Consider the following 26,538-nt stretch of genomic DNA (forward strand, 5'->3'; position numbering starts at 1 on the left):
ATAAAGCATGTGTTTCAGCCACACTTTTAGTCCACAAAGCTGATGTGCGAGTTATGTGAATCGTGATAGAGTATATATTATATGGTGGAGGTATAATCATCAACTAACTATTTCTTAATATGTTTACTCATTTAATATGAAAAAAACCTTAGGAACATGATTAACTTTGTGCTAAATGACAAGTTAAGACACAATTATCCCTTAGCCTCTTTTTCTTGCCTTTAAAATAGAGAATTTGGACGGCTATAAGCTACTTATCTTTGCTTCATATTCCAAGCAAAGAGTTAGCTAGCTGTCCTTAACTGTCTTTATTATTGATCTTTCTTGTTCATTCTAGTGTGCAAAAATGGGGTTTAAGTCTTCAGACAAACCATTGAGAAAACACAAAAAGGGTTTATGGTCACCTGAAGAAGATCAAAGACTCAAAGACTATATTCTTCAGCATGGCATTGGCTGCTGGACTTCTGTGCCCCTTAATGCTGGTAAGTTCAAACACTTTGAAGTAAGAGCTATTCTATCATCTTTCAGTGAGATAACCTCAAAACAAGAAGCTCATATGCAAATTATTAGAGTATATATATAACATATTTTGGGGCCTTAACCATCATTCAAACCTGTATTGTCACGTTGACTTCTGATATCATGTCAAAAAACCAATTCAACTAAAAGCTTAAACTGATGGTTGATGCAACAGGATATATTATATACTTTAGCACTGAATAATTTGTATTGGACTAGCGCATTTCTCGATAAAACCGTCTCATATAAAAATTTGTGTTTAAGTAATTTTTTATAAATTAAAGAACTCATTTAGGTATACTAAAAATTACATGTATGATCAAGTTATATAATAATATATTTTACTTAGATGATACTTGCAATGAAAATTAGTTATAAATAATTTATTTGTACGAGAGTAAAATTGCGTAAATTGCGTATATTCAAACTCCAAAATTCTATTTAAGTGTAAGACAGTTACGTCAAAACTTAAAAAAAAAAATGACATTGGTATTTGAGGTGAAAGGCAGACTTGTTGAGGTGATAATGTTTAGAAGTGTGATTGAAACAGAGTACTTTGTTATGAAACACCTTTGTGTGCTAGGAAATTGTTTATGGCCTTAAATTTTTTTAAAAATATTTAAAAAACCTAACTACTTTTGTAGCAACTTTTGTGAATTTATATTCTTCCTTTTAGAACGAGGTTCATGCATCTGATATGAAATTTATTGATGTCTTACCAATTGAGTATTAGTTAAGCCATGTAAAGAAGCTATTAGACTATACTCATCAGTCATCATTACTCATTAGCTGAATGAATTCAGGACACTAATAATTTAGTATAAGTTCGTCCAAACACTCAAGTTCTGTATGCACCGAGTTAGCTGTAATTTATCTGAGTTATGTGAAGAACTATTATAAAGTATATAACATAAGTTGAGGTTTTAATCATCATTAGTTTAAGCTTTTGGTTAAGTTGGTTTCGTGATATGATATTAGAAGTCAAATGTGACTCAAAGTGGAATATTTAGCGCATGCGTAAAAGAGCATGTGTTGCATCCACATTTTTAGACCAGAGAGCTCTCTGGTCAGGGGGCGTGATCCTTGAGACTTCAACTATCGCTTTTAATCAAATGACTCGAGTCATGGCCTAGCTAGGCAGGTTCAGAGCCTAATTTCCCTCAAAATAATCATTTATCTGTTGGTTTTTTTAGGATTGCAGAGGAATGGAAAGAGTTGCAGATTAAGATGGATTAATTACTTGAGACCAGGGTTAAAACGAGGAATGTTTAGTGCTCAAGAGGAAAACATGATTCTGACCCTTCACCGAACCTTAGGGAACAAGTAAGTTCAAAATTTATATCATATTTAATTATTTTTGAAAAGGTTAAAAAAAGCTTAAATCATTTGTAAACAGACTAAACTTATGATTTATTTAGTCTCTATATAGTAGTGGTCATATTGCTGATCTTTTCAACATCACAAAAGTCTTAATAGAGAAGTCTACTCTAAACCATTTAGCCCATTGAATGGCGTTTTGCTCGTAGACTAAAAAATATATTAAGTTAAAATAATATGGTATTTAGAAATAAAAAAAAAGAATATAAAGAGTAATATTAATGGGATCATATTTATAAATAAAAATAAAGAAAATTCATTGAGACAGGAAAAACTAAAAAATATGATGAATTAAAAGAAATAAAAGAGTATGAGGAATAAAATATTGAACTTATTTAATGACAAGTTAAATATGTTATTGGTTACCATAATAAGCCTTTAATTCTTTATTATCCTATGACAAATATATTAGGATGTAGAAAATGACATTTTTGTACCTTTTTCAGAAGTTTCTAATCTACCGAGTTTACTTTGATTTATAATGTTTTCACCGAGTTGAACCACCAACCTTGTTTTCTTTTGTAGAATTTTCAATAGAAATTTCTATTTGTTTAATTTGTTTGTTATCTTATATAGTTACAGTTAAATGAACAATTAAAATGTATTTCACAAATTTTTGTGAGAAACGGTCTTTTTGAGATATCATTTCTGATTGGTTCGGTCCATAAAAAAATGTAGGGTAAGAATAAATATTAAGTTTTAATGGACTGGATTTGAGAGACGGTCTCTTAGGAGACTGGATGAATGTCTTTACTTACATGATTTTTATATGACTTCCCTTAGCTTGGATGTTAGTCAAATACAAGGCTAATTTTGAGATTTATTTTAAAATCAATTGGTAATTTATGTAATTTATGATAAACTCAGTAAAGAAGAGTTTGAGCAACATAGCTTCTTAATTTCTGTTATTTATGATAAATATGTTATTAGGCTTGTACACAATATAAGACTCGACTCGCATCATAAAAAGAGAATTGACTATACAAAAATCTGATGAGGTTTATACTAAAATCAATTGGTAATTAGAAGAGTAGCCCATCAAGCTTATATGTTAGTCAAACACTCTTTAATTCTTCTATGTGAAATCACACATGGATTATTTTTTAACAATTTGTACTACTATATCTTAGTATTACAAAAATAACTAAATTTTGTTTTGTCTATATATATGCAATTGCACAGATGGTCACAAATAGCAAAACACTTGCCAGGAAGAACAGACAATGAGATAAAGAATTACTGGCACTCTTACTTAAAGAAAAGGTCACTAAAATCTGTACAAAATGTATCATACACACAAGAAAATGAATCATTTGTTACTGATCATACAAGCAAATTTTCAACAATTGAACATAAATCTCTTGAAAGTGCAGAACAAATTCAAGATCAAGAAAGTTTTTTTCATAGACTTATTTTTTCTGAATGGCTTCCTACTGATTATAACATTGAAGGAAACAATGAGCAAAATTTATGCACAGAAAAAACAATACAGGATGATTTTGTGCAAGGTTTCGGGTTTAATGAAGGCGGTTCGTCGTTGAGTTATGATGGGTTTTGCCATGATCATAATGTAGGAGATGATTTAGCATTCAAGTTTGATGATCAAGGTGTATTAGGAAGTCATGTTTTCATGGATTTTTCAGCTGGAGAAGTGGTAACAAGTGGGTTTTATATGTCTTGTATGTAATTATAGTGGGATTTATTCTTAGATTAATGATGTCTGTCGTGTCTCAGTTGGATAGCAAATACTATTTTTCAAGAAAGTTTTTAAGTTCGATTCTCATATAGTCCTTTTCCTTACCTCAGCTTGTCCTTAATCCTAAGAAATGATGTTCATATTTTGGTTTGGTGGAAATTATTAGAGTCGTGCAATCGGTCCAGACCCTACTAAATCATTTGAGAAGGGTCATGGACTTGAATTTGTTGAAAGGGTTTGACTATTGACGGGTTTATTTGTAAAGAAAATTAGTGGGTTGGGACTTAAGAGGAAAGCGTAAATATAAGTAAGGTACTCCTATTATTTATGTACAAAATGATTATGCATGGTATTATAGTATAGTTTTTTCTTCCAATTTCTTGATCTTGTATAGGATTTGATCTCTTGTTCAAATCAAACTATTAAAGTTTGAAATGTTATCACTTATGATTTTTAAATTATTACTTTTGTGAGGTTAGTTTTGTAAATTTTACTATTGCACGACCTGCTACAAACTTCCTAAAGGTATGCATCATGCATGACCCAACATAATGGCCGGCATGTCGATGTGGCATGAGCGCAATCGTTCAAATAGCTTTAAGTCGACATGTGTATAGTTTTATGTCATATTGTTTAATTGATCTAAAATATTAAGTACTAAATTAATTTGAGCAAAGGTGCTCAGATGAGCAAGCGATGTTCATCCGAGCAAAAGGGCAAACTAGCAATGCAAAGATCATAACCTGCATAGGTGAAGTGTTTGGGGAGAATACAAGTTTGGACAAATTATGCGCAATGAGGCGAGCATGGGCTAGGCAGTAGCTCGTGTCTAGATGATTACCAAAATGCTCAAACGAACGACAATGGACGAGCATGATTTTATCATTTGATGTACCCGAGCATTGCTTGCTTGTACTTTTTTCATTTTGTTATTTGGTCAACTACACATACATTGCTTGCTTACTTGTTCATGTAAGTGCTTACTCCTCTCAATCTTCTAGACATAGTGTACTTCCTTGTCGAATCCCCCCTAAAAAATAGTAAAGCTGATAGAATTCAAAATAAATTTATCTTTACTAATAATATCTTTAGTTGTAGGGTGACATCATTCAAAAATTATCAAAAATATAAACCAAAATTTATAAAAAAGCTATTTTTTATGCAAAAAAACTAATAAAATTGGTTCTATTTTAAAGACGACTCTAAATTTATTAACCAGACAACAAAAATCTTACACATAAAATTTCGAAAGTGCTTATAATAACTAACCAATAATTCAAGTGGTTAAGTTGGTTTGCTTATCTAAAAAAATAATTGAAATGGTTAGGATAAGATTTAGATAACTTATTAAAAACAATAACAATTAAGAAGAAACTTAACACACTAAAAGAGTATTAAAATTTGTTAATTCATATTTCAAAAAAAAATTGTTAATTAATAATTGGACAAGTAAAGTCGTTCCAGATCATATAATTTAATAATACTTGTAAAATCCAATTAATGATCATCTCTTGCAATGCATGAAAACCGTTATTTTATCGTAAAAATTAGTTGGCAAACGAAAAGTTGTCCATTTGGTCGGTATATTTACAAACAAACCAGAATGGTAGCATGTTCTGCAAGTCATAAGTAAGCTTCTTTCGGATATTTTAATATGAATTAACCCAATCATTAACTCCTTGTTTGATTAAATAAAAGTGGACCCTATAATTATTAATAATACTTCGAGTTTGCATATGAAATTATGAGACAAAAAATATGTAAGAGATAGCAACACAATCAAGTGAAATATTATTAAGAGATAAAGTAGAGGTCATTAAATTGTGTTTGTAAGAATAAAAATAAAAGAAAATGAATAAAAATGTATGGATAAAAATCTAAAAGGGTGATAAAAATACTATATAAAATAAAAATATTACAAAATAATGAAATTTACTAAAATAAAATAGGAAAATTGTCATGAATTATCCCACTTATTGCTCATCTGTTGTGGATAATTCTTACTCTTAACTATTTCTAATTGTACTCCTCTTTGGTTGTAGGTACTTACAATAACCGGTCAAAATGTGGCAAGGGGTACTGTTAGCAAAAAATATACAATGGTTGGAATATATTCACAACAGATGCGCAATAGATCGAATTATTCAGGACAATTTTTCCATTAAGACATACGGCAATCTCTTTAATGTGCGGAGCTATTATTTTGGTAGAAGGAACTATTTGTAGAGCACAAATTGTTGTGAGAGACGGTCTCTCCAAGAGATGCATTAAATAAATGAAATAAATAGCCTAATTAATACAAATTAAACTGAAAATAAAAATGTGAGCTTCTTGTTTTGCAAATCGTCTCTTGAAGAGACAATCTCTCACAAGAGCAATTGTTTGTAGAGACGAAGCTATACTGAAGGCCTCTATCGGCCCAAGTAATCCATCTTTACCAAACCTGTGACCATCTATCCAAAAAGTCCAACAACATAAAGAGCCCAGTTCTTAAGAAAACTATAATCACGTTACTAGTACAACCTAAATGTCAGTAATTATAATCTTTAAGTAATCATTTTATATACTTAAAATAATTATTTAAAATTTTAAATTGACTAGTATTAATGTTAAAATGATCATTAAATTGATGATGGTGGGGTCATGGAGAAAGACCAACTTCCCCCCCTTCCCGGGCTGAGGCCCTCCTCAATAGGTTCTAAAAAAGAGGCGATTTGTTCGCTTCTCGTATCGACGAATTAGAAGAGATGTCAATCGGCAACCGTATCAGCTATTCCTAATCCGAGTGCTGGGCAGAGGCTTCAGCAGATATGCCGTAAACTGATGTCCCTCCAGCCGTCTTCTAGCCTATTCACTTACTTGAATAAGTAAGGACTAATGACCCTCTTTTCCAACCTTAAAGTGATCACTCATGATCTTAAAGTGAACCATTATGACCGTAGTGATCATTTAAAATCAAAGTAATTAATTATTTAACGTTAAAGTGATCACTTATAACAATAGTTGTTAAAATCAAAATTTTACTTGAAATCGTTCAGACTTGTAGAATTGAATCATAGGATTGTAAGATTCTACAATAAACCTAAATTTGTTATTCAGTCCTAATTATTCATCTCAAAAGTTTAAATTTATTAATTAAACTTTTATTCACTTTATTTTTAAGATGAAATAGAAAAATATTTAATAATTAGTTTAAATCTTCATATCACTAAAAGTGCTTGTGGTTCAATGGATAGAGCATTTGCATGTGGAGCAGAAGGTTTGGGGTTCAACTCCTATTGTGCGCAGGTATCAGATGGGGGGTGGTGTTACATTGACTGTGTGCATCTCTCTTTCAGGAAAAAGAAAAACTTCCACCCGGACCCTGCCTTGTGCGGAATACTAGGAGTGTCCTTTTTAGAATCTTCATATCAATGAAGAAATTTATTTTTTTAATATTATGATGATAGATCATTAAATCGTAAGAAAAGTTAATAAAAGATGGTACATAAGCAAAATTAAATAAAATTGATAATAAATTTGTAGAATCGAATCGTTAAATCATAAGATCGTAAAATCGTGTTTTTGAATCGCAAAATCGTAAATAAGAATCGTAACCTTATAACCTTTGATTAATCAGGATATTTGAACATAAGAAGACATGCACTTCTCCACGTTTGACCTTTTCTAGGAAAAATTGAATTGACATTTGAATATGTTTAACGCGTTGAGAAAATTGAATCATGGCTTAGTTGAAATAAATATTGCTTTTTTTAAATAAGATTATGATTTAAATTTTACTTAGTTTTCCTTCTTCTCTTAGCCTAGTAATCTATGAAAAAAAAACAATTGATAACTTAAATACTAATGTTATTGTTACTGATTGGTAAATTATTCTTACTCAAAGAATCATGATATAATACACCTTAACCAAACTAATTACATTTCTTAATTAATGGTTAACCAAATTACTCGGAATCAATTTCATTTACACACACAAAAAACAAACGAAAATAAATAGCATAATATATTTTTAATTTATTTTTCAAGAATTTCTCTTGAATACTCCATAATCTAATAAAACCCTTTTAAATGTACATTAAATTATTTCCCATAAAAAAATTATTTGAAATTTCACGATTCCCATATAATAATTCACTTAGAACAATCTCTGAAGTTGGATCTTCAATCTTGAACATCCCATTTTGATCAGCTTCATTACTTAACTCCTCATTGCTACATGATCCTTCATTATTGTATATAACTCCTTGATTAAAACAATCCTCAACATATAAATTATTATAATAATTAACATTATTATTGTAATTAGGGTTTTGATAATCTTGATGAATAATATTATTATTTTGCCCATTATTCATACTATCCAAACTAAACCATTCTGCAAAGAAAAGTCTTGGAAGGTTGCTAATTTGATTGTTATTGGATTGGTTTACATCAATGGAAGATCCTTCTGTAGTACCAATCGAATCGAAACTCGAAATCGTGATGTTTGATTTAATTGGTGATTCAATTTCTTCTTGAAAGATTGGATTAGTTGATTGGATTTGTGATATGGATTGTGATTTTTCCTTCTTAGCAACTTTCTTCTTGAGATATGAGTGCCAAAAGTTCTTGATCTCGTTATCTGTTCTTCCCTGTAATTGTTGTGCTATTTGTGACCATCTAACCAAAAATAGAAAAAAAAAAAAATTGTTATCATAATGTAAAATGTCCTATGATCATACTTTCTATGAGTATGATATACTGAATATGACAATAATAAGTGTATTTAAACTAATAATGCTCGGATAATCATAAATCATAATGGAGATGGAATCGGAGAAAATATCAAATTTATACGTATTATTTTATTTATAGGTATAGAATATTAATACATTTTTGCTTAATTTTTTTATTAAAAAAATATTAGAATTGATAAATTGGTTCATGTAGTTGATCTAATTTTTTAAGATTAAGATTCTTATATGTTGTTGTTATGGTGTCTTTAATAAAAAATAATAGGTTTCATTATATGGATTGTGCTACAATTCTTAAGAAATATTTTAAAGGAGAAAATCATGAGTTTATTTAAGAGATAAAGGTTTTCCTTTCAATTTTAATAAATACGGAATCTCACCATCTACAAAGTATCCCATTTTCCTTTTATTTGCACTATATATATGCCATGTTTGTTGTTTCTGATTTCTTCATTATTGTTTTTAAATTGTATGGTAAATTACTAAGAACAGGTTTGTTATCGCTTTTCATTTTAAATTTTCTGTTTTTTCAAACTAAAAACACAAATTAAATAGAGAATTGAAAAAAGTGAATTTTATTTTGCTTTTTAATTTTTAGTTTTCAGCATTATATTCCTAATAAATTTGACCGATATTTATTCATTATAATACATGCCCTAAAATACTCACTTTATTTCATTTTTATTTGTTAACTATGACTAAAAAGCACTCACAATTTTAATTAATATGTTACAAATAACCTAAACGGACATAGTACAATCATTATACCTAAAGAAACCCTATTTCTTTACTTAGAAGACACTCTTATGAATCTTATGATAATAGGTTTCCCTAATTCTCACTAACGTTTTTAAAAAAATAAAAAATTATTGCCATACGTAGCTTAGCATGTACTCCATAATTAGTTACTAAATATTGTTTCATGATTATTTTTAATAGCATCACAAAATTCTTCTAATATTGACAAAGTTTAGAGAAGAAGGGTAACCAAATTAATGCTCTACCAAATCTAGTAAAGTTAGGCATGGTCCGGATGAATTTGGGTACGTTTCTCTTTAATTTTTAATGTTTTATTATATTATATAACTTGTTTAAATGTTCAAATTTAGCTTCATGCCATCAGTATCTTACCAAGGAAGATACTCCAAAATAAAGCAACTTTTAATTATAAAAATTGATTTTCTACCGGTATTTCTTATGCCTCATGTAGAAGTATCCAATGAAAGTTATGAAATCCTTTTTTAGCTTATAAATTTAATGGAGGTTCAAAGTAAGAAATTAAGATGTGAATGCTCTTCACACGTTTGTTAATAACGACATAAATCAATTTTATACTCCCTCCAATCCAATTTAGTTGTCCAATTTTCTTATTTGGCAAAGTCTTTTTAGTTGTCTCATTTCTAATTTTGTCAATCTTTTTTACCTAAATATCCTTAGTTCACACAAGTAATTACGAATATACCTCTATGTACCTTACTTACCCAACTACCCTTCACTACTTACCTTTTTCTACTTACCCTTTACTACTTATCCTTTTTAATGGACCCCACACAATTCTTAATAACCGTGCCCAAGCAAATGGGACATCTAAATTGGTTCGGAGGGAGTATTATATAATCCTCAATTTGTTTCACTATGTTGGTTATATTAGATATATAACACAATAATTTATATAAATTGATTATCAGATATTTTATATTGGATTAATTAGAAATCAAAGATTAACTTTTGTAAGGTTAATTAATTTTTGATTTTGATTTGGGTACGTGCAATAATTAATGAACTTTTTAACATTCTTCCAATCATCCATTAAATTAATGGATTAATGGAATTGTTTTATTTATTTTCTCAACCAATAAAAAAAAAACCTAAAACGAAATAATTAACTAACATTATATTGTTAAGGGAGGGAATACTAAAATAGAAAATTTCTTATATTTTTATACTATCTAAAATAGCATATAAATTTAAAATTTATTACTAAATTACGCTGTAAAATAACATTAAGTTATTTGGATGGATTTTCTCAGAAAATAGGAGTACTTTTTTCTTTTAAATAATTCAAATGAGTAGATAGTTTACTGAAAAAAAGTCCTATATTATCACTCTTACAATTATTCATACTTTTATTTTCTACAAGATAGTTCCAAGAGATTGGATACATATCTATGATAAACAAATCTTCCTTTTAATGAACAAATATTTTAGTTTGATTAATACATAAAAATTGAATTTTATGTGTCGGTATGTAGTAATAAATATTTTATATTTAATTTACATTATTAGAAACATAAATATAATAATTGAAACGCATGGTTATTTATGGAATAGGTTAAGTTACTAAAAACATAAACGATTTATGCTAATCTTGAAAATGATTAATTTTTTTGGGAAATAGATGTTCTCTTTTATATAGTTTACTAGTTATTATATTATATACATTAAAATACAGCTTAATTCATGAAAAAATTCTTTAAATAATTAAACAGAAAATGATAATTTCACAAAATTATTGTAGTTGACTTATTTTCTTTAAAAGTCAAATGTTATATTATATGTTTTTAAATAAGCATAATTAATGAATTTAAATTTGCTCACTTATTTCCTAGAGCAGAATGAAGATTCAGAATTTTCTCCTCTTCTTGGGGGCTAAATGTACCTCTCTTAAGCCCTGGTCTTAAGTAATTAATCCATCTTAATCTACAGCTTTTCCCATTTCTTTGAAGTCCTGAAAAATTCGCAAGTTGTTTTCTAAGAATCCATGTGTAATAAATAATATAATAACACAATGATAAGTAATATTTCTGTGATTAACAAATATTTATATCAGCTATTCTCGTGCGAGATCATGTCCTTGTAAGACCGTCTTAAAATAAATAGCTCATATTCTCATAATTTGTTTTAATTAATCAGGCTTTTTAATTTAATTTACATATAAAGCTTATTTTATGGTAAGACTACCTTTTTAATTTAACTTACATATAAAGCTTGTTTTACGCTGAGACTATCTCAAATAATAATAATATTGTATATATATATTTATATATTTATATGGACTAATCAAGAATAGTGAGGTGATTATTCCACAACAAAAGTCGACTTGAAAAGCAATTGGAGTACATAATTTTATACTCCAATTTTATTCAAATCTGAAGGTCAATGTCGCAATGATCTTTTGCTTGTGAATTTTAAATTCTCGTTATTTTGACTTAGGCTATTATATTATCATAGATGAAATAAAATTTAAAATGTCGGCAAAGCTAATTTCCCAAAAATTTTGAATAAAAAGGCAAGATTTATAGCATATCATTCATTTTAGTTAAGGTAATCAAAAAATTGAATTTAATGCTTTGACATTATTTTTGTTGCTGCGTTACTAGTATTTAGCTAGATTAACTATAATAAAACAATTCAACTTATCTTATTTATTTTTTCATTTTAAATAGGCTAGAGAAACTAGATATATATAGGCAAAAAATAGGAAATTAATTATTCATATATGTGATTGTTGAACACATGTCACAAGATTGAAAGAGAAAACTCTCGACATATGCTAAAAATATTTAATTATTTAGAAAATAATTTAGAAAAAATTATCGTGAATAATACAACTTTTTGCTAATTTTCCTACAATAATACGAACTTTAGATTAACCATAAATAATACGAACTTTGGAAGTTTTTTTTTCTAGAATAATACCAACTTAGTTTATTAATTAATTTACTAAATTTTTTTTGTCATATAATCACTTAGAGTTTGATTTTTAACATGTTAGGTATATTCTAGGGAAACACCCCCATAAATTGATATTATTCATGATTAATTAAAAATTTATATTATTATAGGAAAATAAGCAAAAAATTGTATTATTCTGGTAATTTTTCCAATAATTTATATATATCTATAAACTAGTCTTTCATGTTCACTTATTTATTCAAAGAACCTCCAATTTAGTTTGTTTATATAATAAAAAAATACTCCAATAACTAATTCCATACATCCATCAAAGTAATGAAGAATATCCTAATTTCTTATAAATGACCGACATTTTTTTAATTCAACTATTGAAGCAAATAATTATACGTTCAATAAGCTTAATAAAGTTTAATTAAATATGTAGAATAAAAATTAATTTCAATTATCTAATTACTCCATCTAATTAAAATGATCACAATTCAATGATTTAATATTTACCTGCATTAATCGGAACAGTGCTCCAACATCCATGGCCATGTTGATTAATGTAGTTTCTTAACCTTTCATCTTCTTCTGGTGACCATAAACCTTTTCTATGCTTAATTTTCAGTTTTGATTCTTCCAATGCTTTGTAACCCATTTTTCGTAATTAATAATAATAATAATAATAATAATTAGTGAGAATTTTAGCTCAAAGGTGTAAAGGGAACAAGAGAAAGAGAGGAAGAGAAAGATGATGATATTTGTGTTTGAGCAATGAACAGCTGACCTAGCTTTTCTATTTAAAGCTTTGATTGGTGGTTGTGTTTAATAATTTATTATACATCAATAATAATGTAATTAAATTAAAATATACTTAATCATATTATTTGACAAAGACTTATCATTATTGTCTTTCATAGAATTTTTAATAATAAGAACTATAGTTTGATAATATCATTTGCTAGTATTTTAGGCTCAATTTGACTACTTGTATAGAGAAATAAATTGAATTCATAACATGTGCATGAAAATCTAATGAACAAAATTTATAAATTATATTTTATTTAAAAAGGGTTAGCTTAGTTCACAATTATTTCTATTAGTGAATAGTAAAAGTTTTGAGTGAAAAAATTAGATGAAATGTTTTGATTGTAACACTTTCACTTTTTTACTATTCACATATCTTACAATGATCAAAATTAGCAAGTTATACTTGGCACAAATGCAAATCTTACAAGATTGAGCTTAATTTGAATTATCTGGAATGTTAAACTATAAATATATCATGAGGCCTTAACTATCAAATGTTTTATTTGTTAAAAAAATTATCAATCACTTCTCTTTTATCAATGCATAAAGTAGTTAAAAATTTACAATCAAAGGTGGTAAAATTCTACTCCTATCACCCCTCCCTATTAAGCTAAGTGTAAAAGCTTTAATTACTTGCCAACCTTTGTTGAATTTTGGAGCATTTCTAGTAGTATAAATAGGGTGTTCATCACTTGCATTTTTATCATCCCACCACAATATCCTTGAGTGGTAAAGTAAAAGTAAGAGCAATATTTTAGAGTGAGTTATTGTAAGAATAAGAGTAAGCTACTACAATATAGTAGTAATATATATTGTAATCTTATATGTTTCTAGTGCTATTATTATTACTTTAAGCATTAGTCGTTCAATATCACTCTAAATTTTATTGTCCACATTATTATTTTGCTATTTCTTCCACATAAATACACCCCCAAATTCTCTATAATTGGTATCAGAGCCAAACGGTCTATTGTGAGACTCACTTTGGTAAATTATCAGTCAAGGACTGGTAAAAATTAGTCAAAATAATTTTGGCTACCCATCACATTAAATTCCATCTGTGTGCAATCTGGGATTGTGAAGTTTTTGGTGAGAGACCAAACTTACTTATTACGTGAGAGACGTAACTAAGTAACTAATGGCGGATAATGCGAGTACATCTGGTAATATTGAGAAACTCAACAATAATAATTACACTACGTGGAGCATACGTATGCAATTTTATATGTTGGGTTAAGACCTTTGGGAAATAGTCGGTGGTGGTGATACCACAGTATCAATCGATGTAGAAGAGTCAAAGAAGTGGAAGATTAAAGCCGGAAAGGTGATGCACATGTTGGCAGCAACTGTTGAAGACGAGTTGTTTCACCGCATCAAGGATGCGAAGACATCCAAGGAGGCATGGGACATATTGTCAAGGTTGTTCTCCAAGAAGAACGATGCTCAACTCCAGATGCTAGAGAACGAGCTAATGTCGATCCAACAAAATAAATTGACGGTGAACCAATATTTCACTGAAGTCAAGACTTTGTGTGAGCAAATCACAAAGTTGGATTTAGAGAATCTGATCACGAACACTAGGATGCGAAGAATCATTGTGCGCGGCTTGAAGTCGAGTCTTAATGGTCTTGTCACGGCCATCCGAGGTTGGGCTACACAACCAACTCTAATCGAGTTTGAAAATGTGTTAGCTAATCAGGAAGCTCTAGATAATAAATGTCTGGAGCTTCTGTCAAAGATGAAGAGACTGCTCTATTTGGAAACAAAAATCCAAATAAGAGTGGTGAGAAGATTGGTCAGTCGAGTAATCCATTACCTGGCAAGTCAAATCAAAAGTCAGGAGGATTTCAGAAAAGACGAGGAAAAGGAGGCTTCCATCAAGGGGGAACTCGAGATCGACAAGAAAATCAGAATAAAGATAAGACTCGGACACGACGAGAGGTTGTGTGCTACAAGTGTAATAAAAGGGGACATTATGCTCGAGAACGCTGGTCCAAGTCAGTAGAAGGGAATGCTGCAACTTCGGCAGAGCCAGAAAGCCGAAGCGAAAAAGAATGGGATTTTCAAGCTTCTTATGCCGTTGAAGAGTTTAGTTCAAAATGTGAACTAGATGTGGAAGAACAGTATTTTGACATGATGGTTGTGTCAACCTGCAACACCGAGCCAAAGGAAATTGCATTTGCCACAACAAATGATAAGATGATCAATTACAAGGATGATTAGATCATCGAATCTGGTTGTTCGAATCACATGACAGGAGATAAAGAAAAGTTTGTGAGCATGTCCGAGTATAAGTGTGGTCGAGTTGTTATTACAGCAAAAAAACTCAGAAATGTCAATTACTCATATTGGTAAAGCGGTTGTAACTCTGCGATTTAGCAACAAATAAGTTCAGCTGGATAGTGTCTACCATGTTCCAGGTAGGACAAAGAATTTATTGTCAGTATCACAACTGACTGCCTCAGGAAACTATGTGCTCTTTGGACCTCAAGATGTAAAGGTGTACCAAAATTTGAAGGATAATTCAACACCAATATTAGAGGGACAACGTTTAGAATCTGTCTATGTAATGTCTGCTCAAACAGCATATGTAGACAAGACAAGGAAGAATGAGACAACTGACTTGTGGCATACACGCTTGGGTCACGTGAGCTATACTAAGCTAAAAGTGATGATGAAGAAATCGATGCTCAAGGGTCTTCCTGAATTGGATGTCAAGGAAGAGATAATTTGTGCCGGATGTCAATTCGGTAAAGCACACCAGCTGCCATATGAAGACTCAAAATTTAAGTCTTAGGCACCTTTAGAACTTATTCACTCAGACGTATTTGGGCCAGTCAAGCAACATTCAGTAAGTGGCCTACGATATATGATCACCTTCATAGATGATTATTCTAGATATGTCTGGGTAGACTTTATGAAGGAGAAATCAGAAGCATTCAACATGTTCCAGCAGTTCAAGGAAGCAATGGAAAAAGAAGTTGGTAGAAAAGTGCAATGTCTAAGAACAAACAATGGGGGAGAATATACTTCAGCTGAATTCTCTCAGTATTTGCAAGATTGCAAAATACGACGCCAGCTCACTTGTCCAAACACTCCACAACAAATTGGAGTAGAAGAGAGAAAGAATCAACACCTAGCAGAGATATGTGGAAGCATGCTACATGCGAAAAACGTGCCACCACGTTTTTGGGTCGAATGCATGAAAACAGCAATACATGTGACAAACAGGCTACCACAAGCGAGGCTAGAGTTTGTCTCCCCATACGAGAAGTTGTGGAAGATTAAGTCGGTAGTGAGCCATTTTCGAGTTTTCGGATGTGTATGCTATGTGTTCGTTCCTGAGCACCTATACAGCAAATTTGACAAGAAGGCGATCAGATGTATCTTTGTGGGATATGATGATCAAAGGAAAGGTTGGAAATGTTGTGATCCAACTACATATAAGTGTCATGTGTCAAGAAATGTGGTGTTTGATGAAGCATCGTCTTGGTGGTCACCACAAGATGTATTATTGCTAGACTCAAAGGAGGTCGAGGAAAAGCTGCTAGAGAAAATAGAGGATCAGTCTACTCAAGATGGTGATCTAGAAGGTGATAATTCACAAACTTCACCAAAAGCAAAAGAGAAAAGTCCATGGAAGACGGGAGCACATCATAGAAGTATTGAAGAAGAAAAGCCAAGTCAAGTAGAAGATCTTGAAGAAGAGGAACCTCGTCTAGTCCTCGGTAGATCGATAAGATCTCGAAAGCCTAATCCGAAATATGCTAATTATGCAATGGTTGAGAATGTCAGAGAGCCAACTAGCTATGATGAAGCAACTCGAAGCAAAGATTGGAGAAAAGCCATGGAGGGGGAAATTCAAGCTCTACACCAGAATCAAACTTGGGAGTTAGTACCAACACCCAAGGAAGTTCAACCTATTTCCTGTAAATGGGTGTACAAGGTGAAGACTAAACCCGATGGCTCCATTGAAAGGTACAAGGCACGACTGGTAGCTCGAGGATTTTCTCAGCAATATGGGTTGGACTATGATGAAACATTTAGTCCAGTGGCAAAGATTACTACAGTGCGTATTTTACTAGCACTTGCGACTAGTCACACTTGGAAGCTTTGGCAAATGGATGTTAAGAACGCATTCTTACATGGTAAACTGGATAGAGATATCTACATGGATCAACCTAAAGGTTTCGAGAGTCAATCTCAAACTATGTGTGCAAGATAAAAATGCGCTTTATGGTTTGAAGCAAGCACCACGAGCATGGTATGGAAAAATAGCAGAATTCTTGCTACAAAGTGGTTACTCAGTTGCACCAGCTGATTCAAGTTTGTTTGTGAAAGCTCGAGATGAAAAGTTGGCGATAGTTCTTGTCTATGTTGATGATCTCATCGTTACTGGAGATGAAAATTAGGAGATCCAACAAACAAAAGCAAATCTCTCAATTCGATTTCAGATGAAAGAACTTGGAGAATCGAAGCATTTTCTTGGTCTAGAAGTGGAGCGAACCAATGATGGGATATTAATCTGCCAACAGAAATATGCCCAAGATCTTTTGGATAAATATGGAATGCTTGAATGCAAGCCTATCTCAACTCCAATGGAGGTTAATGCAAAACTATGTTCGGCAATAGGCAAGGAGTTAGAAGACGTGACAATGTATAGACAATTGGTGGGAAGTCTATCTCACGCTAACCCGACCAGATATTACCTATGCAGTTAGTGTGATTAGTCGGTTCATGCAGAAACCGAAGAAACCTCACCTGGAAGCTATAAAGCAAATATTAAGGTATGTCAAAGAAAGTATTGATTATGGTATCCTTTACCGTAATGATAGAAAATTTGAAGTTGCTGGATATTGTGATGCTGGTTATGTTGGAGATCTTGATACACGTCAATCAACTTCCGGTTATGTGTTCAACTTGGGTTCTGGAGAAGTTTCATGGTGTAGTAAGAGACAACCAACAGTGTCATTGTCAAGTACGGAAGCAGAGTACCGAGCATCAGCGATGGCAACACAAGAATGTGTATGGCTCACCCAGCTACAGAAGGATTTGCATCAGCCTGTTGACTATGGTGTCAAGTTAAGTTGCGATAATCAGTCAACTATACGATTAGCTGAAAATCCAGTGTTTCATGCTAGGACTAAGCATGTGGAGGTACATTATCACTTTGTTCAAGAAAAGGTTCTACAAGGTGAAATCCAACTTGAGCAAGTGAAGACAGATGATCAAGTTGCTGACATTTTCGATAAGGATCTTGGAGGACCAAAGTTTGAGAAGTTTTGTAAACAACTTGGTATGACCTCAAGGCTTACTCTGAGGGAGAATGGTTGTTGAGGGGGGGGGGGGTGTTAAACAAAGTCACCAACCAATTCTCTTTTATCAATTCATAAATTAGTCAAAAATTTACAACCAAGTGTGGTAAAATTCTACTCCTATCACCCCTCCCTATTAAGCTAAGTGTAAAAACTTTAATTACTTGCCAACCTTTGTTGAATTTTGGAGCATTTCTAGTAGTATAAATAGGGTGCTCATCACTTGCATTTTTATCATCCCACCACAATATCTTTGAGTGGTAAAGCAAAAATGAGAGCAATATTTTAGAGTGAATTATTGTAAGAATAAGAGTAAGCTACTACAATATAGTAGTGGTATATATATTGTAATCTTATATGTTTCTAGTGCTATTATTATTACTTTAAGCATTAATCGTTCAATATCACTCTAAATTTTATTGTCCACATTATTATTTGTTATTTCTTCCACATAAATATACTCTGAAATTCTCTACATTATTATCTAACATATATATTCTTGATATCAATTGCTTATTTATAATAATTGTTATTAATGATTGAAATTATTATGAATGAGAATGTATATATATGTGTGTGCGCGTGCTGGAACATGATTATTAATCTCAAGACCCTGAAAGAGGAAAAACCTCAATCACCACCATGAATGAAGGACATGATGAAATAGACAGGACTCCTTCAGAGGTCGTGGCTCTCTAAGAAGGACGACTTAGCTCCTAAAAGACTAAACTTACTCCTCAATCAAGATTCAAGACAAGTTCATTATTGTCAATGAAAAATTTAATAAATAAGTATATTATATTTTCATTTCAAAAAAGTAGTCGACTAGTTCATTATTGTCAATGAAAATTTAATAATTACGTTTAAATCCAAAGGCCGGCCATAAAATTTTGTTTTATTTGAGTTGATAATACTTCTCATAAGTCATAACAAATCTAATAACAAATGAAAACAAGTCTTGGTGGCTTTTCGACTGCCACATGTATAAAAACAAGAACTACCCTAAATAGTTTATTACTCCTATGCTGCATTTCAAGATGACATCATTTTCTTAATTAAAAAGAAAAAAATTGAATCTTAATCTTACAAAACGGGAATCTATTCAATTATAAAAGGAATCCATTCTTAAGTTGCTAATTAATTACGTTTAATTTGTTTTTATATGTATTTTTTGATGTTAATTTGTTTTAAAATGTTGATAAAGGTAAATGACACTTTCAGTATCCCACACAAAGCAGGGTCCGAGTGAGGGGTTTTCTTTATTTTGAAAGATGTGGACAAATCATACCCGTCCCCCAAAAAGGAGTAAAGAAAGATGCGCGCAGTCAAGAAACTCCCAATTGATATCTGCGCCCAATAAGAGTCAAACTCCAAAACTTCTGTTCTACATACAAATGCTCTATCCATTAAGCAACAAACGCTTTTGGTTGTTTTAAAATGTTGATCTGGTTGAATAATAAGGGTACACAAAGGTTAAAAGATACCTTTCTTTCCCTTTGAAATTTTCATATATATCTTTTTCTTTTTAAGGTATATGTTTTTTTTTATCTTTGTAAGGTATGCTTGTATTGAATGCAAATAATTATGGGGAAAATAAAAGTTAAAGTAAGAAAATAAATTGAGTAATAAACTAAGAGAATATTGTAGTTGTCAAATATACGAAATAATCACAAAATGATGAAAAAAAGAAAAAAAAAGAATTAGTCCCCTCATTTTCAGTAACACAAATTCTTGTGTGATACGGTTTCATTGTCAGACGTTCCCCATACGTGTATGGGTTGAATAGCTCAACTAATATAGTTATTAACGTATGAGCACCTCATTTTAAAATCATTTCACCAAGAGTAGTTGAATGGAGGGGAACTATTTGGGTAAATATTTACCGTAGTTAGATGGAGGCCTACTCCCCTCCTTCTCCCCCAAAATAGGTTGATTATCCTTATTTTTCTTCCTCTTTCTCAAACCATTAAGTTCTTTATCATTCATCTTTCCTTTTAAATTCAAATATACTTATCTTCATTTACATTTGTTTGATTACTATTTTCCTCTTACCTATTTATTTCAATACAAACATGCCTTTAGCTCGTCTCTTTTACTTTGTCATATTTATTTTTATGAAAATATTCCAATCACTTTTGTTCAATTTTTATCTACACATTAAATTATTTTGTGTATTTATTTTCATGAAAATATTCCAATCATTGCTTTAGATAAAATCATTGTTTTAGATAACGACTTTTCACCTGTTGGACCAACAAGTCTAATCTTTTGTATTCATGTAAAAATTATTGTCTAAAATAACAGTTTCATCTAATAATAAAAATCATTGTCTCAGAGAACGATATTTTCTGAACAGTTTTCGAAAAGTTTTATACTAATGCAACAAAGTGTGGGTTAACTTATGATTGATAATTAACTCATCAAAATAGGGACATCTAATTATTTGTACATGTTGTTTTCTTGTTTATGTAAGGTAAATTTTATAAGGATAGATACGTTGGAATGCTTAATTTTTCTAGTACATCTTTTAACTAGTAAACCAAATCTTTTATAAAAAAAATGTATGAAGTTGATGCATGGTTAGTTTGTGACAAGACGTTTAATTTGCTCATTTTGTTACATAGAATAGACTTTGGTTTACCAATAAAAAGTGTTGTTTCAACCATTTACATTATAATTATTGTGCAAGTGTATTATATAGCTAGGTTTTCTCATTTATGTAAGGTAACCATATAATTGGATATGTAGTAAAACTTTTATGTGATGTGCTAGCTCTTAATTGGGTCCCTAAATTTTGTAAGTAATTGACATTAAAAGAAGAATTCTTCATCTTTAATTTATACTTCTATTGTTCATCCTATCTTTTTCTATTTAATTTAGTTACAAGCTAATTTATGTAAAGTAATTTTATAATGATTTTCCTTTTTTTTAGAAGTAGCCATCTTTATTATTTTAATTATAAAAAGTGTTTATACAGATTTGATAGTTTTTTATTCAATCTAATTTCGACCGAACTTAACTTTCCAAAGATCTTAATAAACTTAGTATTAATATTTGGTAAATTTTTAGGTTTATTGTCGATATATACAAGTAATTAGAACCTACAGGCCGTTTGATAATCAATACTAAATGATGAGAATGGTAATGGAAAGTTAATGTAATTTTGGTACAAATATCTCTAAACAAATTTTAATGGTTATACTTATTTTCTTTAAACAATTTCATTTTTCATCATTAAATTCATTCTAATGCATTACCATTTGAAAATGTGGTATTAGATGGTAATGAAAATTATAAACACAAAACTTTTTTATGATCAATTACAGTTGGAATGACATGATGCATATTATGAAAATTTACAGTGCAAATCATTCTCGATCCCACTATTTAATATCAATTATCAAACAAACTTTTAGTACTTGTGCATCGATTTTAAAATTTTAAGCAGTTATTTTATTACTATTATGAGATTCTTTTCACAAACATTATGACTTTAAAAGATATTTTTTAATGATATTTAAGAATAAAATAGTGATAATCTCATAAATCGTTGGGTCAAATCTGATCGATTCAAAATGGACAAACTTAAAACCATTGGATAAATCATTTTAATTACATGGTATGCTATAATTACTTGTGGTAGGTTAATAATTGAATGACCCTTCACGAATGATAATGGTCTACTATGTAGCTTTGTACCATTGTCTAGAAGGGGCCGGCATGTTTGGAAAACAAATTAAACCTAATTAATAAATCTCCATGTCAAACATTATTAAATTACTTTTGTTCAATTTAATGTAGGGTTGTAATGGGTATACTAGATAAGAATTAAATTCAAAACTTAATTTGAAAAAAATAATACTTATTCTTTTAAGATAAAGATCTGATTTTCAATTCAAATTATATTTTTTTTATTGAAACTTTAAAGCTAAGTGTTGTCAAAAATGTATTAGTTGATCTTGATCTTGATCTTGATCGATAAGAAGTTTTAAATGATGTTACACTATGTTATACTAAGGGAATTAGTAAAGTGTTAATTAATAATGACCAATATATGAGGGTATTAAAAGTAAATATAATTTACCAAAAGAGAAATAATTTAGGGGTGTGATTTGGTGACAATATTATCTGTAAAATATTATTTTTTTTTCATTTTCCGTTGTTTAGTCTACCAAAAGAATTATATGGACAATTTGGATAAAAAGGAGTTTTTCATCACCTTATAAACATTTTCTTATAATAAAAGGAAGGAAATCAATTTTCTTACATCCTCCAAACCCAACACTGATATTTTATCTAATAGTGTTCCATCATATCAAACAAAAAAAAATTAGTTACCAATTGTATAGTCCAATTGAAAAATATAGTTTCTTAAAAATTATTTTATTTTCAAGAAAAATATTTTATGCCGAATTAAACACCCTCAAATAAAAGTGTATTAAATAACTATTAAGCATTTATTGATTATTAATATATACTTCAAATAGGATCGAGAAGTTGACTTTTAAAGTCAACTATGACAAATATCTAATATATAATGCTAAAGTAAATGAAATGATATCTAATTAGCTAAATTTTTCTAATTAATTGTTTCATATACTTATATTTTTAAAATGGCAATAATTTTTAAAATGTTATGAAATTTTGTTAAAAACTTTAATATTTCTAAATACGTATTATAAAAAATTATAAAAATTATTTGATAAAAAACTTATATTAAAACAAATCTAACAAAATATCAAATGAATATATTTTATTTTTTAATATATTTCTAATTATAGAGTTCAAACATAATATAGTAGACTAGTAATATTTGATTAAAATGTTGGTTTTTAAATGTCATCAATTCTTTTGTTCCTCATACAGCAAATATAATAGGCAGAATAAAAAAAAATTGTTGTGAATAATCCAATTTATTTGCTATGACCTTTTAATAATTTCACTTTTTGAAATTTTTTTTGATAATTTAACCTTTGTTTTTAGTTTGTTGTCAATGGACCCTTCAAAAAATGACATGCTATATCAGGTTACCTCTCATCTTTTTTCTTCTTTATAATAATCCAATCTATTCTCCATTATCTCTCATCTTTTTCGGTTTGTTGCCAAATGACCGTTTAAGAAGCTAAATGAAGTTGATCATTTGTCTTTACATACATATCCTATCAACTAGGGGTGTTCAAAAAATCCGACCCGCTTGACCCGAGCTGTCGACACACATCCTAAATGGCGGTCGGATACTCGATCTGCCTAAAACCTGGTTGGGTCATGGGCCACAAAATACATTGAGTCGAGTACCCGTCGACCCGTCATATATTATCTTTATCAAGTTGAAATTTACACGTTAAAATTTTATAATCAATATAATTATAAAAAGTTAATAATAGTCGTATGTTTTTTACTTCCCTTCAAAGTATACTACCCCTTTAAATCAGTTGCAAAGAAAAATTGAGTATTTTAAAAATTGTAGATTTTTTGATAATAATTGAAGAGAGAAAATGTGTTTAAGAAATTAAAAGAGACTTAACATGTATGGATAAGATATGTTGGATTATTATAAACTAGTGGCAAAGAGAAATTGAGTATTTAGCTTCTTAAAAGGTCCATTGGCAACAAAATGAAAATAAAAGTAAGATTATTAAAATAAATTCAAAAGGGAATGGGTAATATGTTGGATTATTATAAAGAAGGAGAAGATGAGTGGTAACTTGATATAGCAAGTCATTTTCTAAAAGGTCCATTGGCAACAAATTGAAAGCCAATGTTAAATTATCAAAATAATTTCAAAAGTTGAGATTATTGACAGGTAATAAAAAATAGGTTGAATTATCTTTAAGTCAAATGTAAGATAATAGATTAGTCGTCCTAGCCTTGCATGAATGTAGACAAACTCATGTCAAACGTCACTCATGCATACTTTTGATAAGGTTATTCTTAGTATTTAGGAGTGATATTAATTTTATATATAATTATTAGTCTTTTTTTAACAACTAATTATAAAATAATTTAGGATTATATAAACATATATCTACTAGGAAGTGTCATGGGACTTGCCCTACACCAATTTTGACTAATTTATCAAAGTTAATTACTTGTTGCATATATAGTTGCATTTACATAAACTAGAATGTACGTCTCCTTGAAAGTAGACCTTGATCCATAATCGATGGTAATTATTGAAAGTACGTTTGGTTGATTGTTAATACTTCGAGTTTAATATTTGTACATGATATCAACTATTTATAACTTTTACATAGACATAATTGAACACATTGAAAATTAAAGTAGTACTCCTTTTAATTTATAATTTAAATATCCCGTTTCATTTTGGACGTTTACCAATATATTAATTCAATTCTTAATTTTTCTAAAACTGCATAATTAAAAAGTTTATATAAATAAAATTTATATTGAGATAAATCAAATAAAATATACCATTTGATTGTGTTTTAATTTATAAATTAAAATAAAATATAATTTGAAAGTGGTCAATATATAATATCCAAAAAGTAAATTGAACAATATATTTGACCTTGAGGGAGTATATTGGATAACGCAAATTGAAGAAATGTTAATAGTAAAAAATCCAGCCGAAGAATATAAGTAAACATATGTTTATACAATTAAAGTTGTTATTGTGAAAGTACAACTAAGATGAATCAAAGTAAATTTCATTTTACTACATTATTTCTTTAAGAAATTAGAAACAATATAATAATGAGACAATATAATTATTCCTATTATTATAAAAGTGCTCCCAACAAATAGAAAATGAGGGAGTATATGATAATGAGTAAGTCATAGACTAGCAGGCCCGTATCTAGCCTAGGGCGGGTGGGCCAATGGCTCAGGGCCCCATATTTTAAAAATTATGTAGCTTTAAGTTTTTATATTAAAATATTTAAAAAAATTTTAAAAAAATAAAAATGAAAATGCCATAGTAAAATGGGATATTAATGGAAAAGATAATTAATGCCTAACAAATGCAATCAATCAAGAAGATTTACACGACTCTTCCTTCAAATTTAAATGGAAACTTTTGTATTTCCTAATTCCTATGGTGGTTTTAAGAAAAAAATGGTAAAACTCTTCAAATACTCTTTACAATTTCAAGACAAAAGGGAGAAATTTCCATATTTATCTCGATAACAAGAAAATTTGAAAGACATTTCAAACTAATTAGAAGATTGGGATGAATTGGAGCATTCTTGAACATTAAGTTTTTTCTCTCGTTGTCTTCTATCTAAAGCTTTATATTCAAATGGTGTGTTTTTAATTTTCTACATAAGGGTTCTTATTTTTAATCTTTTATATAAGGGCTTTTATTTTTAATCTCGCCCTAGGTTACTGAAGGTTTAAAAACGGGCCTGTAGACTAATCGCTTTAAAGAACATAAGATTAACGTTACAACTTTTTTCAAGAAAAAAATTTAATCCTTTATATAGGGTTGAGAATCGAATACCCAGTCTCACAAATTATCCCTACATTAGCCATAAACATTTTTTTCTTAACAAGACACATGATTTTACTTGAATTTGACACTGCATATATATATTATGAAATTATATGATTATCTTACATTCATTGGACTTCCTATAGAAATCAAGAATAACATAAAACTGACAAGAAATTAGAGAAGAACACAATTAACTTATTTATCTAAATTGATAGCTCAATTTCAACAAAATATTTATCAAATTATTATTTGATAACGATGTTATATAATTAAATTTCTCTAACAATATTTACATTTTTGTATGATATGTGATAATATGAACTATGAAGGTGATGGTGAAGTTTTATCCGTACAAATCGATTTACATTTAGCTAGCTAACAAAGCATAACATTATTGTGGGTAGGTAAAATACTAGATGCAAATAGTAGCAAATAATAGCAAAGCCTTCAGAATCGGTTTGGTTATCAATATTAAATAATACTCCCTCCTATTCAGCCTAAATGTCCTATTTGACTTTTCACACTTGTCGAGACAACATTTTAACCTTTAACATCTTAAATTATTCTTAATTAAAAATTATAAAAAGTTGATATTAATAATCCTTGTATTGAGACAAATCAAACAAGATCCTACATGATTATGTTTTAACTTATAGATTAAGAGTAAAATACAAATATAGAGTGATAAGTGAATAGTGCCAAAAATCAAATGGGACATTTAGGTTGAATAGGAGGTAGTAAAAAATAGTAAAATACTTGATAAAGTGTTAAGTTATGTTTATTCTACCCTTATAAATTCTAGGCATTATCATTTATATTTTATATACCTTCATTGTGATAACTTTCCAATAATTTTTCTAGTTATATTGTTTCTAATTGTATCTTTCATAATTGTTGTTAAGGCTGATTTTCATATTAAGAAAAAAACCTTATAAATCTTTGAGACAGTCCTAC

General features: G+C 29.6%; 2 protein-coding genes across 2 annotated transcripts; one reads left to right on the top strand and one right to left on the bottom strand.

The window, feature by feature from the left end:
* Positions 1 to 255: 255 nt before the first annotated feature.
* On the top strand, positions 256 to 3,968 carry LOC130806217 (transcription factor LAF1-like). The gene is made up of 3 exons (XM_057671212.1): positions 256 to 482; positions 1,713 to 1,842; positions 3,079 to 3,968. The coding sequence occupies exons 1-3, from the start codon at positions 347 to 349 to the stop codon at positions 3,581 to 3,583; spliced, it is 771 nt and encodes a 256-aa protein (XP_057527195.1). The 5' UTR covers positions 256 to 346; the 3' UTR covers positions 3,584 to 3,968.
* A 305-nt stretch (positions 3,969 to 4,273) lies between these two features.
* LOC130805389 (transcription factor LAF1-like) lies at positions 4,274 to 12,756 on the bottom strand. The gene is made up of 4 exons (XM_057670162.1): positions 12,523 to 12,756; positions 10,927 to 11,056; positions 7,710 to 8,254; positions 4,274 to 4,335 (listed from the first exon to the last, which is right to left on the bottom strand). The coding sequence occupies exons 1-4, from the start codon at positions 12,662 to 12,664 to the stop codon at positions 4,274 to 4,276; spliced, it is 879 nt and encodes a 292-aa protein (XP_057526145.1). The 5' UTR covers positions 12,665 to 12,756.
* Between the last annotated feature and the right edge of the window lie 13,782 nt (positions 12,757 to 26,538).

Source organism: Amaranthus tricolor, chromosome 2, assembly GCF_026212465.1.
Source record: "Amaranthus tricolor cultivar Red isolate AtriRed21 chromosome 2, ASM2621246v1, whole genome shotgun sequence".
Taxonomy (NCBI): Eukaryota; Viridiplantae; Streptophyta; class Magnoliopsida; order Caryophyllales; family Amaranthaceae; genus Amaranthus; species Amaranthus tricolor.